This window comes from Artibeus jamaicensis, unplaced genomic scaffold (genome assembly GCF_021234435.1).
Source record: "Artibeus jamaicensis isolate MK-2021 breed Jamaican fruit bat unplaced genomic scaffold, CSHL_Jam_final contig_548, whole genome shotgun sequence".
NCBI classification, from domain to species: domain Eukaryota; kingdom Metazoa; phylum Chordata; class Mammalia; order Chiroptera; family Phyllostomidae; genus Artibeus; species Artibeus jamaicensis.
The window spans coordinates 6,671,067-6,686,167 of record NW_026521883.1 but is presented as its reverse complement, the minus strand read 5'-3'; the positions used below and the strand labels follow the sequence as shown (position 1 = coordinate 6,686,167).

The 15,101-nt window shown below is 38.0% G+C and overlaps 1 protein-coding gene across 5 annotated transcripts in view; it reads left to right on the top strand.

Annotated features, from left to right (window-relative positions):
• Window positions 1–15,101, top strand: part of MAP2K5 (mitogen-activated protein kinase kinase 5) — a 256,131-nt gene that overhangs the window by 110,247 nt on the left and 130,783 nt on the right. For all 5 annotated transcript variants that reach the window (XM_053670162.1, XM_037155695.2, XM_037155694.2 and 2 more), the window contains exons 12-13: window positions 2,708–2,769; window positions 8,719–8,767. In XM_053670162.1, coding sequence (XP_053526137.1) covers window positions 2,708–2,769; window positions 8,719–8,767 — 111 coding nt within the window. The remainder of the gene's footprint in view (window positions 1–2,707; window positions 2,770–8,718; window positions 8,768–15,101) is intronic.

The following is a 15,101-nucleotide window of genomic DNA, read 5'->3' as shown; positions in this document are numbered from 1 at the left end:
CAATTAGTTTAGCTTCCATATGTTCCTCTAATTTGTGACTAAAATCAACCAGTTCTGTGAGCATCCTGATCACCAGTGTTTTAAACTGTGCGTCTGAAAGTTTGGCTATTTCTTCCTCACTTAGATTTATGGGCTCTGGGGCTTTGAGCTGTTCTTCTTGAGCCATAATGTTTTGCTCTGTTCGCGCCTGTTATGGGTATGAGGTATGAGGAACGGAGCCTTAGGTGTTCACCAGGGCGAGGCCGCCCAGGTTGCTGGTTTGTGATGCTGTATGTGGGGGTGGGGTCAGAGAGGGACAATAGCGGTCCCCTCTGCCGCTTCTCACTGCTGGGCCCTGCGCGGTCCATCTCACTGCTGGCATTCTCACTGATGGCTCTTTCACTGGTTTATGGTTTATCCGCGCGCGAATGTGAGACCTTGGTCAGCCCTCAGTGGGTCCGCCCAGTACTCCACACCTGGGATCTACCCACGGCTGCCAGCACACCCGAGTCGGTCCAGTGGGTCTTTCCTGCCTGACCCTGCTCTGCTGTTGGCTCTGCCCCTCTTACCGGTTTGGCTGAAGGGTTCGTTGTCAGACTTCCATATAGTTCGATTTTCTGTGGTTTGACTGCATTTATTGTTGCTATAACTTTGTTGTTTTTAGATTTGGTTGTTCAAGAAGGCAAAGTGTTTCCACCTACACCTCCATCCTGGTGGAATTCCCAAAGCACAGGTTTTAGTCATGCTTTGGCTTTCTGGCGTCTGGTCAGAATCTGGAAACTACAAGGCAAAGTTACCTAAAGAAGTGATCATTTTCCTGCTTTAAACAGGATAAATATAAAACCAGTACCTTTTTTGTATAATTTACAGGAAAAATATTTAATATTTTTCTCTGACTTCAGCTTTAGAAAACCTTGACATGTAATTTTTTTTTTTTTGCAAATTAGATGAGTTCATTTCAGTAGAATAACATCTTCTTCCATACTAATCCTTTGTGAAGTATATTTTTAAATCATCTGGTAGTATACTATAGTATAGTAGAGGTTAAAAATTCATATTTAACCTCTGATAGAAAAAAGTTATTTCTCAAATATCCTGGATAATTCTGTTGTAAACTGAAAGACTAAACACCTAAATTTGACTGAAAGGAAAGCTAGTACATATTGTTAAACAGTTCTCAGGTCATCACATCATTAATAGGAGTAAGTAGTGGTTCTTTGAATATCTGCCTAAAATTAATGAGCCTACCCAAATTTATACTTTCAAGTGAATATTGATTTCTTTAAAATAGTTACTGAGGAAAGTTATGCAGTTATTTCAGTGATGCTATTGGTGCTGCACATGGTTCACAGTCTCTTCTTATTAAACAAATCTGAGAGCAACTGTGCTTATCTGGTGAAATTCGTGGTGATTTTTATTTATGTTTTTTTTTTTTTTAGATTTTTATTTATTTATCTTTAGAGGGGAAGGGAAGGAGAGAGGGAGAGAAATATCAATGTATGGTTGCCTCTCATGTGTCCCCTGCTGGAAACTGGCCTGCAACCCAGGCATGTGCCCTGACTGGGAATCGAACCGCAATACTATGGTTCGCATGCCCGCACTCAGTCCACTGAGCTACGCCAGCCAGGGCCTTTTATTTATGTATTTATTCATCTCTCAGATATTTATTGAATATCCCTTATTTGCTAGTTGTGCTAACTTCTAGGTTGATGGAAATTAAAAACAAACAAGCAACCAGCATGGCCCTTGCCTTTGTGATGTACCTCATCTTGTCCTTTGGGTTTTTAGAAACTGCTAGAAGCTGAACTGGTCAAGGTTGAAGGTGTTAGTGAATGCCATTTCAGTGAAAAACGTTATGACATAGGAGATTGGTTGTTTTTTTTTTTATCCCATAAAGTGGTTTTCAAAGTTTTATCAAAGAGAATTTCAAAAAATAAGAATGAAACCCATTTTGAACTGAGATAGTATCTTTGGAAGTCATTGATTGCTTGTCTTGGTAAGTAATTTGAAGGGTAATGTTCTTTTAGGTAGATGTTAACATTAGTACTTTGTTAGTTTGTGTGTGCATTTTGGATCTTACATTCACCAACTTTTGTTTGGTTAACGGTAAGTTTAAGATCAGGTTCCAGTTTACGTTTGAGAAAACTCTTACACAGACAGATACCTAAATGTGACTGTCCTGTTGATCTTCCGCTTTGTATATGTACTTAAATTTACATGTAGTTTCTTAGCCTGCTGCTGACTAGTTAGTTTTCTTCAGTATTTGTATGTATATGATTATATACCTGGGAATGAAATGGAAGTATCTAGTTACACTTCATCTGGAAGCATGATTATGTTATAAATCACAGGGGGCAAACACAAGGCCCATGGGCTGAATCTGGCCCTCCACCTTGTTTTATCCAGCCCTCCACCTTGTTTTATCTGGCCCGGCACCTTGTCTCTGCCCAGTGGCAGCACCGAGCTCCTAGTTGAGAAGTAGTTACATTTACACAGTCCTAAAATTATATTTGGCCCTTTGAAGGCAACTGCGAGGCTGATGTGGCCCTATAAAAATGAGTTTGACACCCCTGTTATAAATAAAATTGGACAAAACCCAATTTTACCCCAGACATTTAATGCATAAGATGAGAAAAACATTTTCTTGCGAAGAATGCACAGAGGAGCGGCCTGGTGTGCTGTTCTAGGAATTTCATTTGGTGTTAACACAGCGTGTTTGTCTCTGCAGGGGGGTCTTTGGATGTGTACAGAAAAATTCCAGAGCACGTCCTCGGAAGGATTGCGGTAGCTGTGAGTACATGGCTTCAACCTTATGCGTCTGGGTGATTTCGTCTCTAGTCAAGCCTTATTCTCCTCATATCCTCAGGATGTTCTTATTTTCTTCAATTCCTACTGACCGTGAGGGCCTTCTCAACCTTCTTTTCTTGTCATGTTTGTGCTTTCTTCTCTTCCTAGACCAACACACAGTACATACACAGTCACGTGACATCTTTCAGGTTGATAGGTACTCCCAGCTGTTCTATTTCATGTGTTGGCAGGGACCTCGGTGCTCTTGCTCACCGGTAAAATTTCCATGTTCTTCAAAACGAAAACTAGTTTTTGGACACTTTATAATTATAGGCATATTAGAAAATACTTTTAAAGTCTAAGTTATTAAAATAAAAGTGTATAGGAAAATACTACTTTATTCTTAAAGATATTTGCAGACTTTTTATGTTCTTGGGTTTTCTTTTTTTCACCCACTACATCTAAGATTATTTTCTTTGTGATTAAAAGCAGTTTTCCTATTTTCCACATTCACTAGTAAACTGATGAAATATAGCAACTAAACTAAATTATTATATAAGCCCCAGATCTCAAATGTGGAATAATGTAGGTTAAACAGTGTCTGAGAGAAGTCTTTGGGTGCTGTAGTAGTAAACAGTTGCTAAACTAAAGGCATTCTGATAACGTAAGCAATTTAATGCAGAGCAGAGTGATTGTACCATGTTCCATTTAATTAAATGGCTGATTTTCACATTCATTATACTTCAGACTGTCAACTCAAATCCTTTAATCCAACATGGACACTTATTTCGTTTTTGTTCATTGTAATTCACAGCTTTCCTTTTTTCTTTCTAATTATTAGTGTGAACTGCCCAGGGTGATGAGAACTTCCCTTTCTGATGCTATTGCTGTTAAGTAGCTTCTAATCTACATGTTTAGGCAGATTAGTTTAGTATGAAATTTGAGTACTTAAATCACTATTTTAGATGAAAATAAAAATGTTTCCTTTCCTCTTTTAATCTCAGGGGGGGAATGAATTCTTTGTGGCTTTTGGCAGTTCTTGGCTTTAATGTTTAATAACACATATAACAAAGGAGGGGGAAGGTAAGGATACCAATTGAAAATGAAAAAAGCATATGAGTTCTGTATACTCAATTATCTGCTGAACTTGGCTAAAATAGAAACCTGCCCCCTTTAGTAGAGAAACATGCCCTTCTTGGACTTCATAATCTTACCTTTCTCTATTCAAGACACCCACACAAGGCCACTGATCTTTTAAGGTCTGCTGGGGTGGGGGGCCAGTGAAGTCAGTGGAGTTGGGAAAAAATAATAACAATAACAATAATCCAGTTTCAAATACAGGGCTTGCCTATTGGGTAATTGAAAATAAGACAAAAGTTATTTTAGTGAAAGGCATTTAAAATAAGTGCTAGCCCAAAGCATTGTCTACATTTGCCCTTACATTTTTAAAAATTAGGAGGTTTTTTTCTTTCTAGAATGTGTCCGATTGCTCCAACTTTTATGGCTCATCAGGTCATAGTAATGAAAACTGCCTGCGGCCACGAGTAGGAAAAATGCTTTTGATAATTTTGCTCTTCATCTGCCACTTTTTATAAAACTCTTCTGGGGCCTAAGCTTGTGTAATGCCTGCAAAGTGTATTTTTTAATGTAATTTGAGGAGGCCACAAACATGCATAATCTTTTGTTGCCGCTGACAAAAACCAATGGAAGAATTACCAGCCAAAGTAAGATTAGCAAATCGATGGGTCCTAGGTCATGATTTGTAAAGTAAACGTTTTCTTAGCCTGACTGGGCTCCTGGTATCCTTGCTTATCTTTCCTCTTATGTTCTGAAGACAGCTTCCAAATCATTCCCTTTAGTTCTCTCAGTGAAGCCAAGAAACCACAATGGGCACCATTTTCAAATCAGAATCAATGGGATCATAGAGGAGAGAAATAGGTGTACAGTGAATACTTTCTTGTGCCAATCATTGATAAATGAAACATTGTCATTCAGTCTAAACAGCAGCTCTGCAAAAAACATGTAGGTTATTGTACGTACTTATACATGTATAAGATGAGGTTTAGAAAAGTTAAATAACTTGCCCAGAGTTATCATATAACTAAGTAATGATTTGAACCGAGGGGTGTTTGACTCCAGGCCTCACGTTCTTTCACTCCACCTCACTAAGAGAATGAGAAAAAAGAGGAGGAAAGAGTGAAAGGGAGAACAAGGTTAAAAAGAAAAAAAGAAAGAGAAGAAGAAAGAGAAGTACAATGTGAAGGAGAGAATAATGGAGAAGAGCACACTGTTGCCTCAGATTCTTTTCATGTCTTAGAACCACGTCAAGGCATCTTTCCCTCCACAAACGGGCTCTACTTTTCAGAGCTCCAAGGTTCATTATAGGATGGACCCCGTCAGTCATTATGATATGTTGTTCAAATTTTCTCTTGTAGGACATATGGCAAGAGAATATTTTTCCCAGAAAAAGAAATCTATGTAAACTGACTGAATTGAGCCTGCCAGCTTGCTCCATGATTTTTATTCACTTTCCGTTTGGATTTGGTCTCCTTTCTGTCTTTCTTTTCCTGGCATCTAACACATTTTATTTTTCTGCTCATTTCTGAAGCAGTGACATTGTGTACTCTATTTTGAGTGTTCGTGTTGATTGAAGTTGTCCCTGAAAGGATGTGCACTTGACATGTCAAGGAGTGCGTGATTGACAGCAGATATAAGTACTTTTAGTGTCAAGGCTTTGTCAAGCCATTGTCATGAGGCCTAGCCTGCTGAATACCAATGATACCCTCTAGATTTTCAGTTCACACATTTCTAGCTCTCTTTACTTCGATTCTCATATGCTTATAAAGGAAAATGTAGTTTATTTTGACAAAGTTGGAAAAATTTGACAAAATTGGAAAATAATATTTTTGAATCTCTAGCAAAATTTATAATTTTAGCTATCATTAATGGGAAAGTTTTATAATATGTAATGAAGCTTATAATTGAGTTTAATCCTACTTCCAGAACTCATCAGATGATTACTTCATGCTAAATGAGATTACCTTGTTCTACTCAAAAAGAAAACTATTAGATAAAAAATATGAACAGTAAAAAGACAGCAAACTCACAGTTACTAACAACCACACCTAAAACAAAAGCAAACTAAGCCAACAACTAGAACAGGAACAGAACCACAGAAATGGAGATCACATGGAGGGTTAGCAACAGGGGAGTAAGAGGAGGATAAGGGGGGAGAAGGTACAGAGAATAAGTAGCATAGACGGTAGGTAGAAAATAGACGGGGGGAGGGCAAGAGTAGTGTGGGAAATGTAGAAGCTAAAGAACTTATGACACATGGACATTAACTAAAGGGGGGAATGTGGGTGGGAGGGGGTGTGCAGGGTGGAGGGGAATGAAGGGGGGAAATGGGACAACTGTAATAGCATAATCAATAAAATATATTTTAAACTATATTATTGATGGTATTTTTGTAAGCATTTAAGGAAATGTTTTTGTCCTGTTTCCTCCTTTTGTGTTCAAGTTATCATATTACTATTTTGGTATTTTCTTTTTTTATGGCCTTACTGTTTAGAAAACGTGTATTTTATTGTAATGCCACTTATCCTAAACCCTGGAAGAAATCATTTGCTATAAAAATGCATTCTGTTCCCTTAAAATAGACAAACATTGTGGAACTGGTTATACTGTGGTAGGAAATCTTTCAGCAGTGCATTCTACTCTATAAGAACAATTAAAATATGTTGACCTCTGCTCAGCATTAATCGACATAGATTTTATCTTCTTCTAGATCTTTACTGTTTGGAAACTGGGTTTCTCCCTTTGCATTTCTGTTTTTAATGTTACTTGTCATCGTTCTTGACCGACTGAAACCCTTGCATACTTAGCCCCCAACCCTCTTGTCATCACTCCAAGAGCTGTAATTCACTCAGTAACTTCTCCTAATGCTGGCTCTTCCTGTTCTTACAGTCCTGGCCCACCTGAAATTGCTTACAACGATAGGTGCTTTTAAATTCTTATAGTAGATTTGAGTGATAGGTGTCCATTTATTGTATCTGATACCTAATTATGAATAGTCAGCCTTGAAATTGGCAAGCCCACACTCATGTGGGTACAGAGTTAGTGGGTGTAAATACAAATGTGTGCGTCTCTTTTTACAACAATTTCTATAGGAAGATTTTGAAAACTTTTAATGGTTAAATTTCCCACCTAGAAGGTAGCACATGTAATCCCTGTACTTAATGTCTTAGAAATACTTCTTTTTCTGTATCTTATTTGACTAATTTTTAATTGAGTTTATTAGGGTGACATGGGTTAATAAAATTATATAGGTCTCGGGTGTACAATTGTTCAGTACATGATTTGTATATTGTATTGTGTGTTTACCACCCCATGACTAATTATTCTTAATTCTGGCTGTTAAATTCTGAAATCTAAATCTAATTCACTTGTTCAACTTCTTACTTTATTTCCTTGACTTGCCTTTTGAGTATCGTCTGCATGATTGCACACTGCTACTTGCACCAGCCAAATGGGCTACTTTGTTAGTTGCCCCAATATCATTTAAAATATTTTTGGGACACTTTTTATTTTGAAATTATTTAAAACTTTCAGAAAATTATTATTGTGAGAATAATACAAAGAATTCACACAGATACTTCACTCAGACTCTGCAGTTGTTAACAGTTAACCCCCTTTCATTTGCACACAGTTGACCATTGAACAACATAGGGCACTGACCATTGTGTAGACAAAAATATGAGTATAATTTAAGTTGGCCCTTCATATATGTGGGTTTCCAAATGCAGATGGAAACCACTACATATTTTTTCCTTAGACATTTGAGAATAGGTTGTGGTTACCATGGTCTCTTGCCCTTAACTACTTCAGGTGTGCATTTCCTAAGAACAAGGGCGTTCTCTTAGATTATCACTGTGTACTCATCAAAATTAGGAAATTAGCATTGATACGTTACTGTATTCTGGTCAACATTCCTTATTCAGATTTCCCAATTGTCCAATAATATCTGCGTAGACTAAAGGAAAAAAATTCTTGTTCAGCATCCAGTCTAGGGCTGTGCATTGCATTTAGCAATCATGTGTGTTTAATCTCTCTTAATCTGGAACAGTGTCTCAGTGTTTTCTTTCCGGACCTTGACATTTTTGAAGAGTATACTCCCCTAGTACTTGACTATATATTCTTACCTTGGCCTGAATGCTTTCTCCTCTTTTTTTCACGTCAGGTACTCAAAGCCCAGCACCATGGTAAAGCTTCTGGATTATAGGCAGGAAAAACGATCTCTTTTTTTACTTTTTGCTTTAGTTACCTAACTTTTTAAAAAGGTCCCCTTTTTGGTCATAAATGTCATGACTTTTGAAAAAATTTTTATATATAGAAGTACAGAAAAATAAAAAAATGAAGGTCTTTGTCCCCTTTTTCTGTCCCTCTTCACTAAGAACTTGGTAGATGTCCTTCCTGGTCATTTTATGCACAGACACTTAATCCTTTCATTTTCTCACACCTTATCTTTTCTTTTATCTTCAGTAAAAGAAAGAACCTGAAGCTTGTACACTAGGCATTCTCACAGAACCTGACACAGAAGTGGGAGGTGCTTATTGGTTGACAGAGTTTTCAAGGAAAAATTTGAATTGAGCCAGTGAGGTTGTGGGTTGGGCTTCATCCCACAAAGCTCAGTGTCGCCAGTTCAGTTCCCAGTTAGGGCACAAGCCTGGACTGTGGGCTAGGTCCCTGGCTGCAGGCGGGCAAAAGGCAGTCGATTGATGTTTCTCTCGCACATTGATGTTTCTCTCCCTCTTTTTCTTCTTCCCTTACCATCTCTCTGAAAATAAATAAATAAACTATTTTTAAAAGAATTATGGCTAAGATTATATATTTAGATATACAATGTTCCTTATAAAAACCATCATTGTGTTGTTTTGTCTTTCTCGATTTTAGGTTGTTAAAGGCCTTACCTACTTGTGGAGCTTGAAGATTTTACATAGAGGTATGTGCTGAGCCCGCAAACTTGGACTTAATGTGAGTGGGGCGGGGAGCTCTTTGGACCCTTGACTTTTAAAATGAATAAGTGATACGATATTTAAACCAGCACTATATTTGGTAGTCAAAAAAGTTATTTTTCTGATTTTCTCACTCAAATGCTCTGACTCAGATTGTACACTTGGTATTGTCTTTTTGTGGATAATATTTACCAAACAGGTAAAAATGTAGTTCATGTTATCTTAAAATGACAGGATCTTATTTTTCTTACTTAACTCTAGCTAATGCAAAACCTTCACTTCTGTACAGTTGCACCCCTGTTTAACACTTCAGACATCATCATACACAGTTCCTTAAGACATTGTTTCACATACCTTGGAAGGGAACCTTTAAATAAGGAACTGGTGAAAGCATGGGAAGTTACAGTCTCCTACTCTACTAACGGGACACGTGAGGAGAATGACCAGATAACTGTTGAATGTTGCAAAAGGGACCTCCCTTTGCATTTTTTTAATGTCCCCAAAAATGTCTGAGTTCATTTGGAGCAAGTTAATAAGTGAGATACAAATTATAACAAAGCAACTTCAGGGCCTAGTGTTACTAACAGTCCTGTTTAATTTTCTCCATCTGTTCAGCCTAGCTTAATGCACATTTAGGGAAGGCAGCAGCATACACACGAGATGTGATTAAAGGAAGGTTTTTTTTGTTTGTTTTTTTTTTGTTTCTTTTTTAAGAAAAGGTAGAAACTATAAGAGAAAACAACTGAAATCTTCAATTTTAGTACCACATCTGTCACTAAGGATTGTTTTTTTGTTTTTCATATCCTGGTGATACCAATTTCTTAATTCCTCCTTCCTTTTTTGAAGAGGATACGTAAATTTTGACAAAGTATCAGTTCAGTTCTTAAAGGTATTTATGCTGATTAATTGGAATCGTAAACCAAATTTTTCTTTAAAGCCAGTTCACTCTATTTCTAGAATGTTAGTTAGTGTAAAATGTAAGCTTAGGGAGAGTTAGTATTACTCTTCCTGGGTATGAATAAGCATCTAAACACATCTGGCGGGTGGGAGAAAAATGGAGCATTTTCACCACCAAGATGAAAAGAAATGGTATTTCTTGTGTGGCTTGTATTGCTTCTATTCCCTGTGTTCCCGCCTCCACACATTCACTAACTCATGAAGTGGTTATAGCCACTTTAATAGGAATTAACACAGTGGTCAGTTCTTGTTGTTTGATTGATTTTTATGGGCATCTGCTCTTCATTTGACAAAGGAACTGAAGGAAGTCATCAGTTCTCAACAGCTAAGCTTTCATTAGAAGGACTGTGCCATGGACGTGCAAATGTTGTTATTAAATTGATCCTTAGGACCATCCTATACTCTGGAAATACTACAGCACAGTTCTGGCTCATAATGAATCTGTGAGGACTCTTAGCACTAAGTACTAGAGTAGATGGGAAAATACTATTTAGTTATTCTGCAATGATTTTTTTATTTTTCTTTTTTAAAATCAGAAATTAGTAGATACTGATAAATAGCTATACCTCTAGTATTTCCTGTGTCCAAATTATTTGGTTTTAGTTTTACTCTTTGTTTTGGAGAAATAATTGAATCTTTCATTTGAAAGGGGATCTTCATAGTCCTGTTTCAAATGGATTTATGTCTGGATCTAGAAATAAACTCCAAAGTGTTGGCGAGATTTCCAGAACAACCACCCTATACTCACTGCGGGCAAGTGGTGCCAACCAGAGCCCCTCAGAGGCAGGGAGGGCCCTCTTCCCAGCTCCGAGGCAGCTTGGGCTGAGAAAAGGTTCTTTGATCAGTGACAGACAAGGGCCTTAATGATTTGGCTGGCTGAGAACATGGAGGTTTCCTAAAGGAATCCTGAGCTTGTACTTCTCTTTCCAGTTTATGCTGACCGACCCAGCTCCTACAGAGAGTAACCCACAATAAAATGCCTGCGAGGGGCTGCGCAGTAGAAGTGGCAGTGAGCCAGCAACCCCTCTCAAGGGATTTTAGTTTTAAATAAATACCAGTGAGTGAGTGTGCAGCTGCATTTGTCTAGATGGAAAGGCTAACGAATTACAGTGCAAGTGAATGCTTATTCCTCAGTAATCATGGGCAGCCAACTATAGAAGTGATATGCTGTGGCAGTATACCTCCTTAAATATGTGTATATGTTTAGCTTTTCAGTTTCCTAGTTATTTGTGGAAACTTCTACCTTCTGGATTTAAAAGCATGTGTTCCTATTGAACAGTGGAATAAGTGAGGTTTTCTTGAAGACTTTCATAAAGCATTGTAATGAGAAATTTACTCTAGATTGAGTTGTTAATTTAATATCTTAGAGGATTTTGTCCATATTTAATAACTTGAATTCCATAAAAATAAGATTAAAGAGGCCTTTTTCCCCCAAAAAGCTATTTAATTTTTCCTTGATTAAAAAATTGTAGCTTTTTAGATCAGTTCAATCAGGCAATTAAAGATCAGAGCTTTAAGTTCAGCTAAGGCAATTACATAGGTAATATACTTGTTTATACACTTTTGCTGTATAAGCTCTTTGCTGTACCTTCTTAAAAGCACATATACTCAATTTTGCTTTAAATGAATGATAATGAGAATTATAGCTAATATGTGTCACATTGTCAAATCAAAGACAGGTGTCCTTCTGCAGAAGGGGGAGTCTGGTACAGGCGCTGTGAGAAGACAGGAGTGAAAGGACGACAGCATAAGAGAATCATGAACGAGGAACCTAAACCTCTTCCTCCTTTGTCCTTCTAAGTACCTCTGTTCTCCTCTGACCAGCATTTTCTTCCCTGCAAAATGCTTCTCCTAAAAACAGAGTGTTGCACTTACAAACACAAATTTTAAAAGATGAGAAATAGAGATGTATTGAATTACCTAATGAGAAAAGAGAATATACTATTTCTCACATTCAAATGACATCCTTGGTATACACTGTTCCTGTATGTTTAGCTGTTAAAAATAAATGTATTTATATATATGTATATAATTATATACACACACACACAGACACACACAGACATACACAGTGTATTGTGGGATTTATAAAACATAGCTGATGACTCCCAAACATGCTGTTGAAAATCAAGTCTTTCCTATAGTGCATTTCCAGTGAGGATTGTAAAGTTGAATAAAATCTGAGCACCATGCAGTGACAAACCACCCATTCCATGAGGCTTATTAACCTGGTACAGGTTTTTTTATCTGATAGTGTGTTATATCAACTGGTAATATTTTAGAAATTGAAGTGCAACAATTACTATTCATAGTAGATCATCAAATATTATATTCAGTGAGGTTTTACAATTTGTGTTTTTAAGAATTGGTTGAGATGATATATATGAAAATACTTTATGAACTATCGGATAATCAGATACATTTTTTATTGTAGAGTAACTATGAATCACTTTATCTAGTTAATAAGCATACCCCACTTCCAAATCAAGCCAGGGAGAGAGTTTATTATACTTTGTTATTACTGTGTCACAATTACAAAAATATTTTCTCTTAGATAAACTTGTATATTATCACATGAAGACATTATTTTTTATTTTTTAATTATATTTTATTAATTATGCTATTACAGTTGTCCTGATTTTTGCTCCTTTGCTCCCCTCCACCCAGCACTGCTAACTCCCTTAAGCAGTCCCCCCACCCTTGTTCATGTCCACAGGTCATGCATGTAAGTTCTTTGGCTACTCCCTTCCCTATACTGTACTTTCCATTACCATGGCTATTTTGTAAGTACCTGTTGGTACTTCTTAATCACCTTACCTCTCACCCATTCTCTCACAACCCCCATCTCTTTATCTTTAACCTTTGTCATTTTAATTATGCTGTGTCTTAGAGTGGGCCTTTTTGTGTCCATCTTATTTGGGACTCTGTGCTTCCTGGACTTGCATGTCTGTTTTCTTCACCAAATTAGAAAAGTTTTCTTTCATTATTTTTTCAAATAGATTTCCAATAGCTTGCTCTTCTCCTTCTGGCACTCCTATGAAGCAAATGTTGGATTGCTAAAAGTTGTCCCACAGGCTGCTTACACTGTCCTGGTATTTTTTTGGATTCGTTTTTCTTCTTGTTGTTCTGATTGGTTGATTTTTGCTTCCTCGTGTTCCAAATCATTGATTTGATTCTCTGTTTCATCCACTGTACTGTTGTTTCTCTTTAAATTGTTCTTTATTTCAGTTAGTGTATCCTTCATTTCTGACTAGATCTTTGTTATGCTGTTGAGGTCCTAAGTTCCTTGAGCATCCTTATAACCAATGTTTTGAACTCTGCATCTGATACATTGCTTATCTCCATTTTGTTTAGTTCCTTTTCTGGAGTTTTGATCTGTTCTTTCATTTGGGCCTTGTTTCTCTGTCTTCTTATTGGCCTCCCTGTGTTTGCTTCTATGCATTAGGTAGAGCTGCTTTGACTCCATGTGTTGGTAGCCTGGCCCAATGTAGTAGGTGTCCTGTAGGGTCCTGTGGCACAGCCTCCCCTATCACCCAAGCTGGGTAGTTGAGTTGTGCCCTTCATGTGGGCTGAGTAAACCCTCCTCCTATAGTTGAGCCTTGGTTGCTGTTAGTAGGTCAGTGGGAGGGATTTACCCAGGCCAGTCAGCTGCAAGGACTGGCTGTGAGCACTGACAGCCAACCTCCACCCTCCATGGAGGATCAGCTGTGCAGGGGCGGGGTGGTAGTGCTCCAACGTAGGCTGTAGCTGTCCACTGGGTGCACTGGCCCTGGGGTTTCCCAGGTAGTGCAGGCCAGATCAGCCCCCACCAGTGTCTTGCCTGGGGGCCATCCTGCCTGAGCTATAAAGCAATCTGAGATGGCTGCTACTTGTGCTGGGCTTGGAGATTTCCAGGTAAAGCCAGGCTGTGAATCTAGTCTGCTAGTTGCAGGGCTGGGGCTCACTAAGGCCAGCTGCAGCTTGTTTAAGAGGATTTAGGACATGGTGCAGTGTGAGCCAAGACGAGCCATTCACATGGGAAAGCAGCTTGGGTGGGCCCATATGTTGTGTGGGGCAGCATCTCTGGGAATCTCCAAGATGGGTCAAACAGTGTTAGCCAGGTTGATGGAACCTTAGTCTGCCAGCTCAGTCAGAATGGAAGTTGTCACACTTACATTCAACTCAATCTGTCAGTTCTGAGTGATGGCTGTTCTATATTTTGGTTGTAATTTCGTTGTGGTTGTACAATGTGGCAAGCCATGTCTGCCTACCCCATCATCTTGACCGGAAGCAAAGACATAATTATTAAAAATGTTTGAAACTTCTACTAAGATTAACTACTGTGGGAAAATTATCTAAAAATGCGTGTGTAAGGCTTGTCAGCATAGCATGTACTGACAGGGCAAAAACAAAGAAAATGAACAGTGAGAAAGTCTTTTAGGCCAGATCTGACATTACAGCAAACACTGCAGCTGAACTTCAGAACATACATCGCCACTAATGAGGTGAGAGCCTGCATGTTAACACACCAACAGCTCCAGTCACAGCCATCATTGCCCACGTCAGACATAAATGCAAGATTAACACCTGTGCCATCTCTGTGGACGGTGTGAGAATGCCCTGGCAGGAACTGCTGTCTCTTTTTCTGAGGATAAAAAATAGAAATGGAAGGGTAATAAGATTAGAACTTAGATTAAGAAAATAAAATTGGCACTCAAGCTGGGGCAATCTTACACAGATGGAGAAGTTTATAGAAAAAAGCAACCTAGATAGTTGGTGTCCTGAACATTCTCTATTTTATGAACCTAGTGAGTTTCATATCTTTTTAAAAATTTTTATTTACTGACTTGAGAGAGAGAGAAAGGAAGGGAGAAAGAGAGACATCAGTTTGTTGTTCCACTTATTTATGCATTCATTCATTGCTGCTTGTATGTGCCCTGACTGGGAATCAAACCTGCAGCCTGGGCCTGTGGGAATGATGCTCTAACCACCTGACCTACTCAGTGAGGACTCATGTATTTTTTCTAATAAGAGAGTTTTGTAACATTTTTTATACATTAAAAATTTTTATATTATTCTGAAGGCAAATGCTGTGCAAATAGATTTGTGTTTAGAGAAACTAAGTGTTATGCTTTCAACATGAATGCTTAAAACTTTATTTTCTACTCCTGACTTTACTTTTTTAAAACCTGTCCTCACACAGTACCTTAAGTGCCAAAACCAGTATCATTAGTTCATTTGTTCAATTTAGCAACATTTATTGTACATCGACTATGTGCCAAGCACTGGTGTGAGTACTTGGAATACATCAATATATAAAACAAAAGATTCCTACAATCATGGAAGTTATCTTCTAGCAGAAGTGGGCCAGGGTGGGGAAACAGC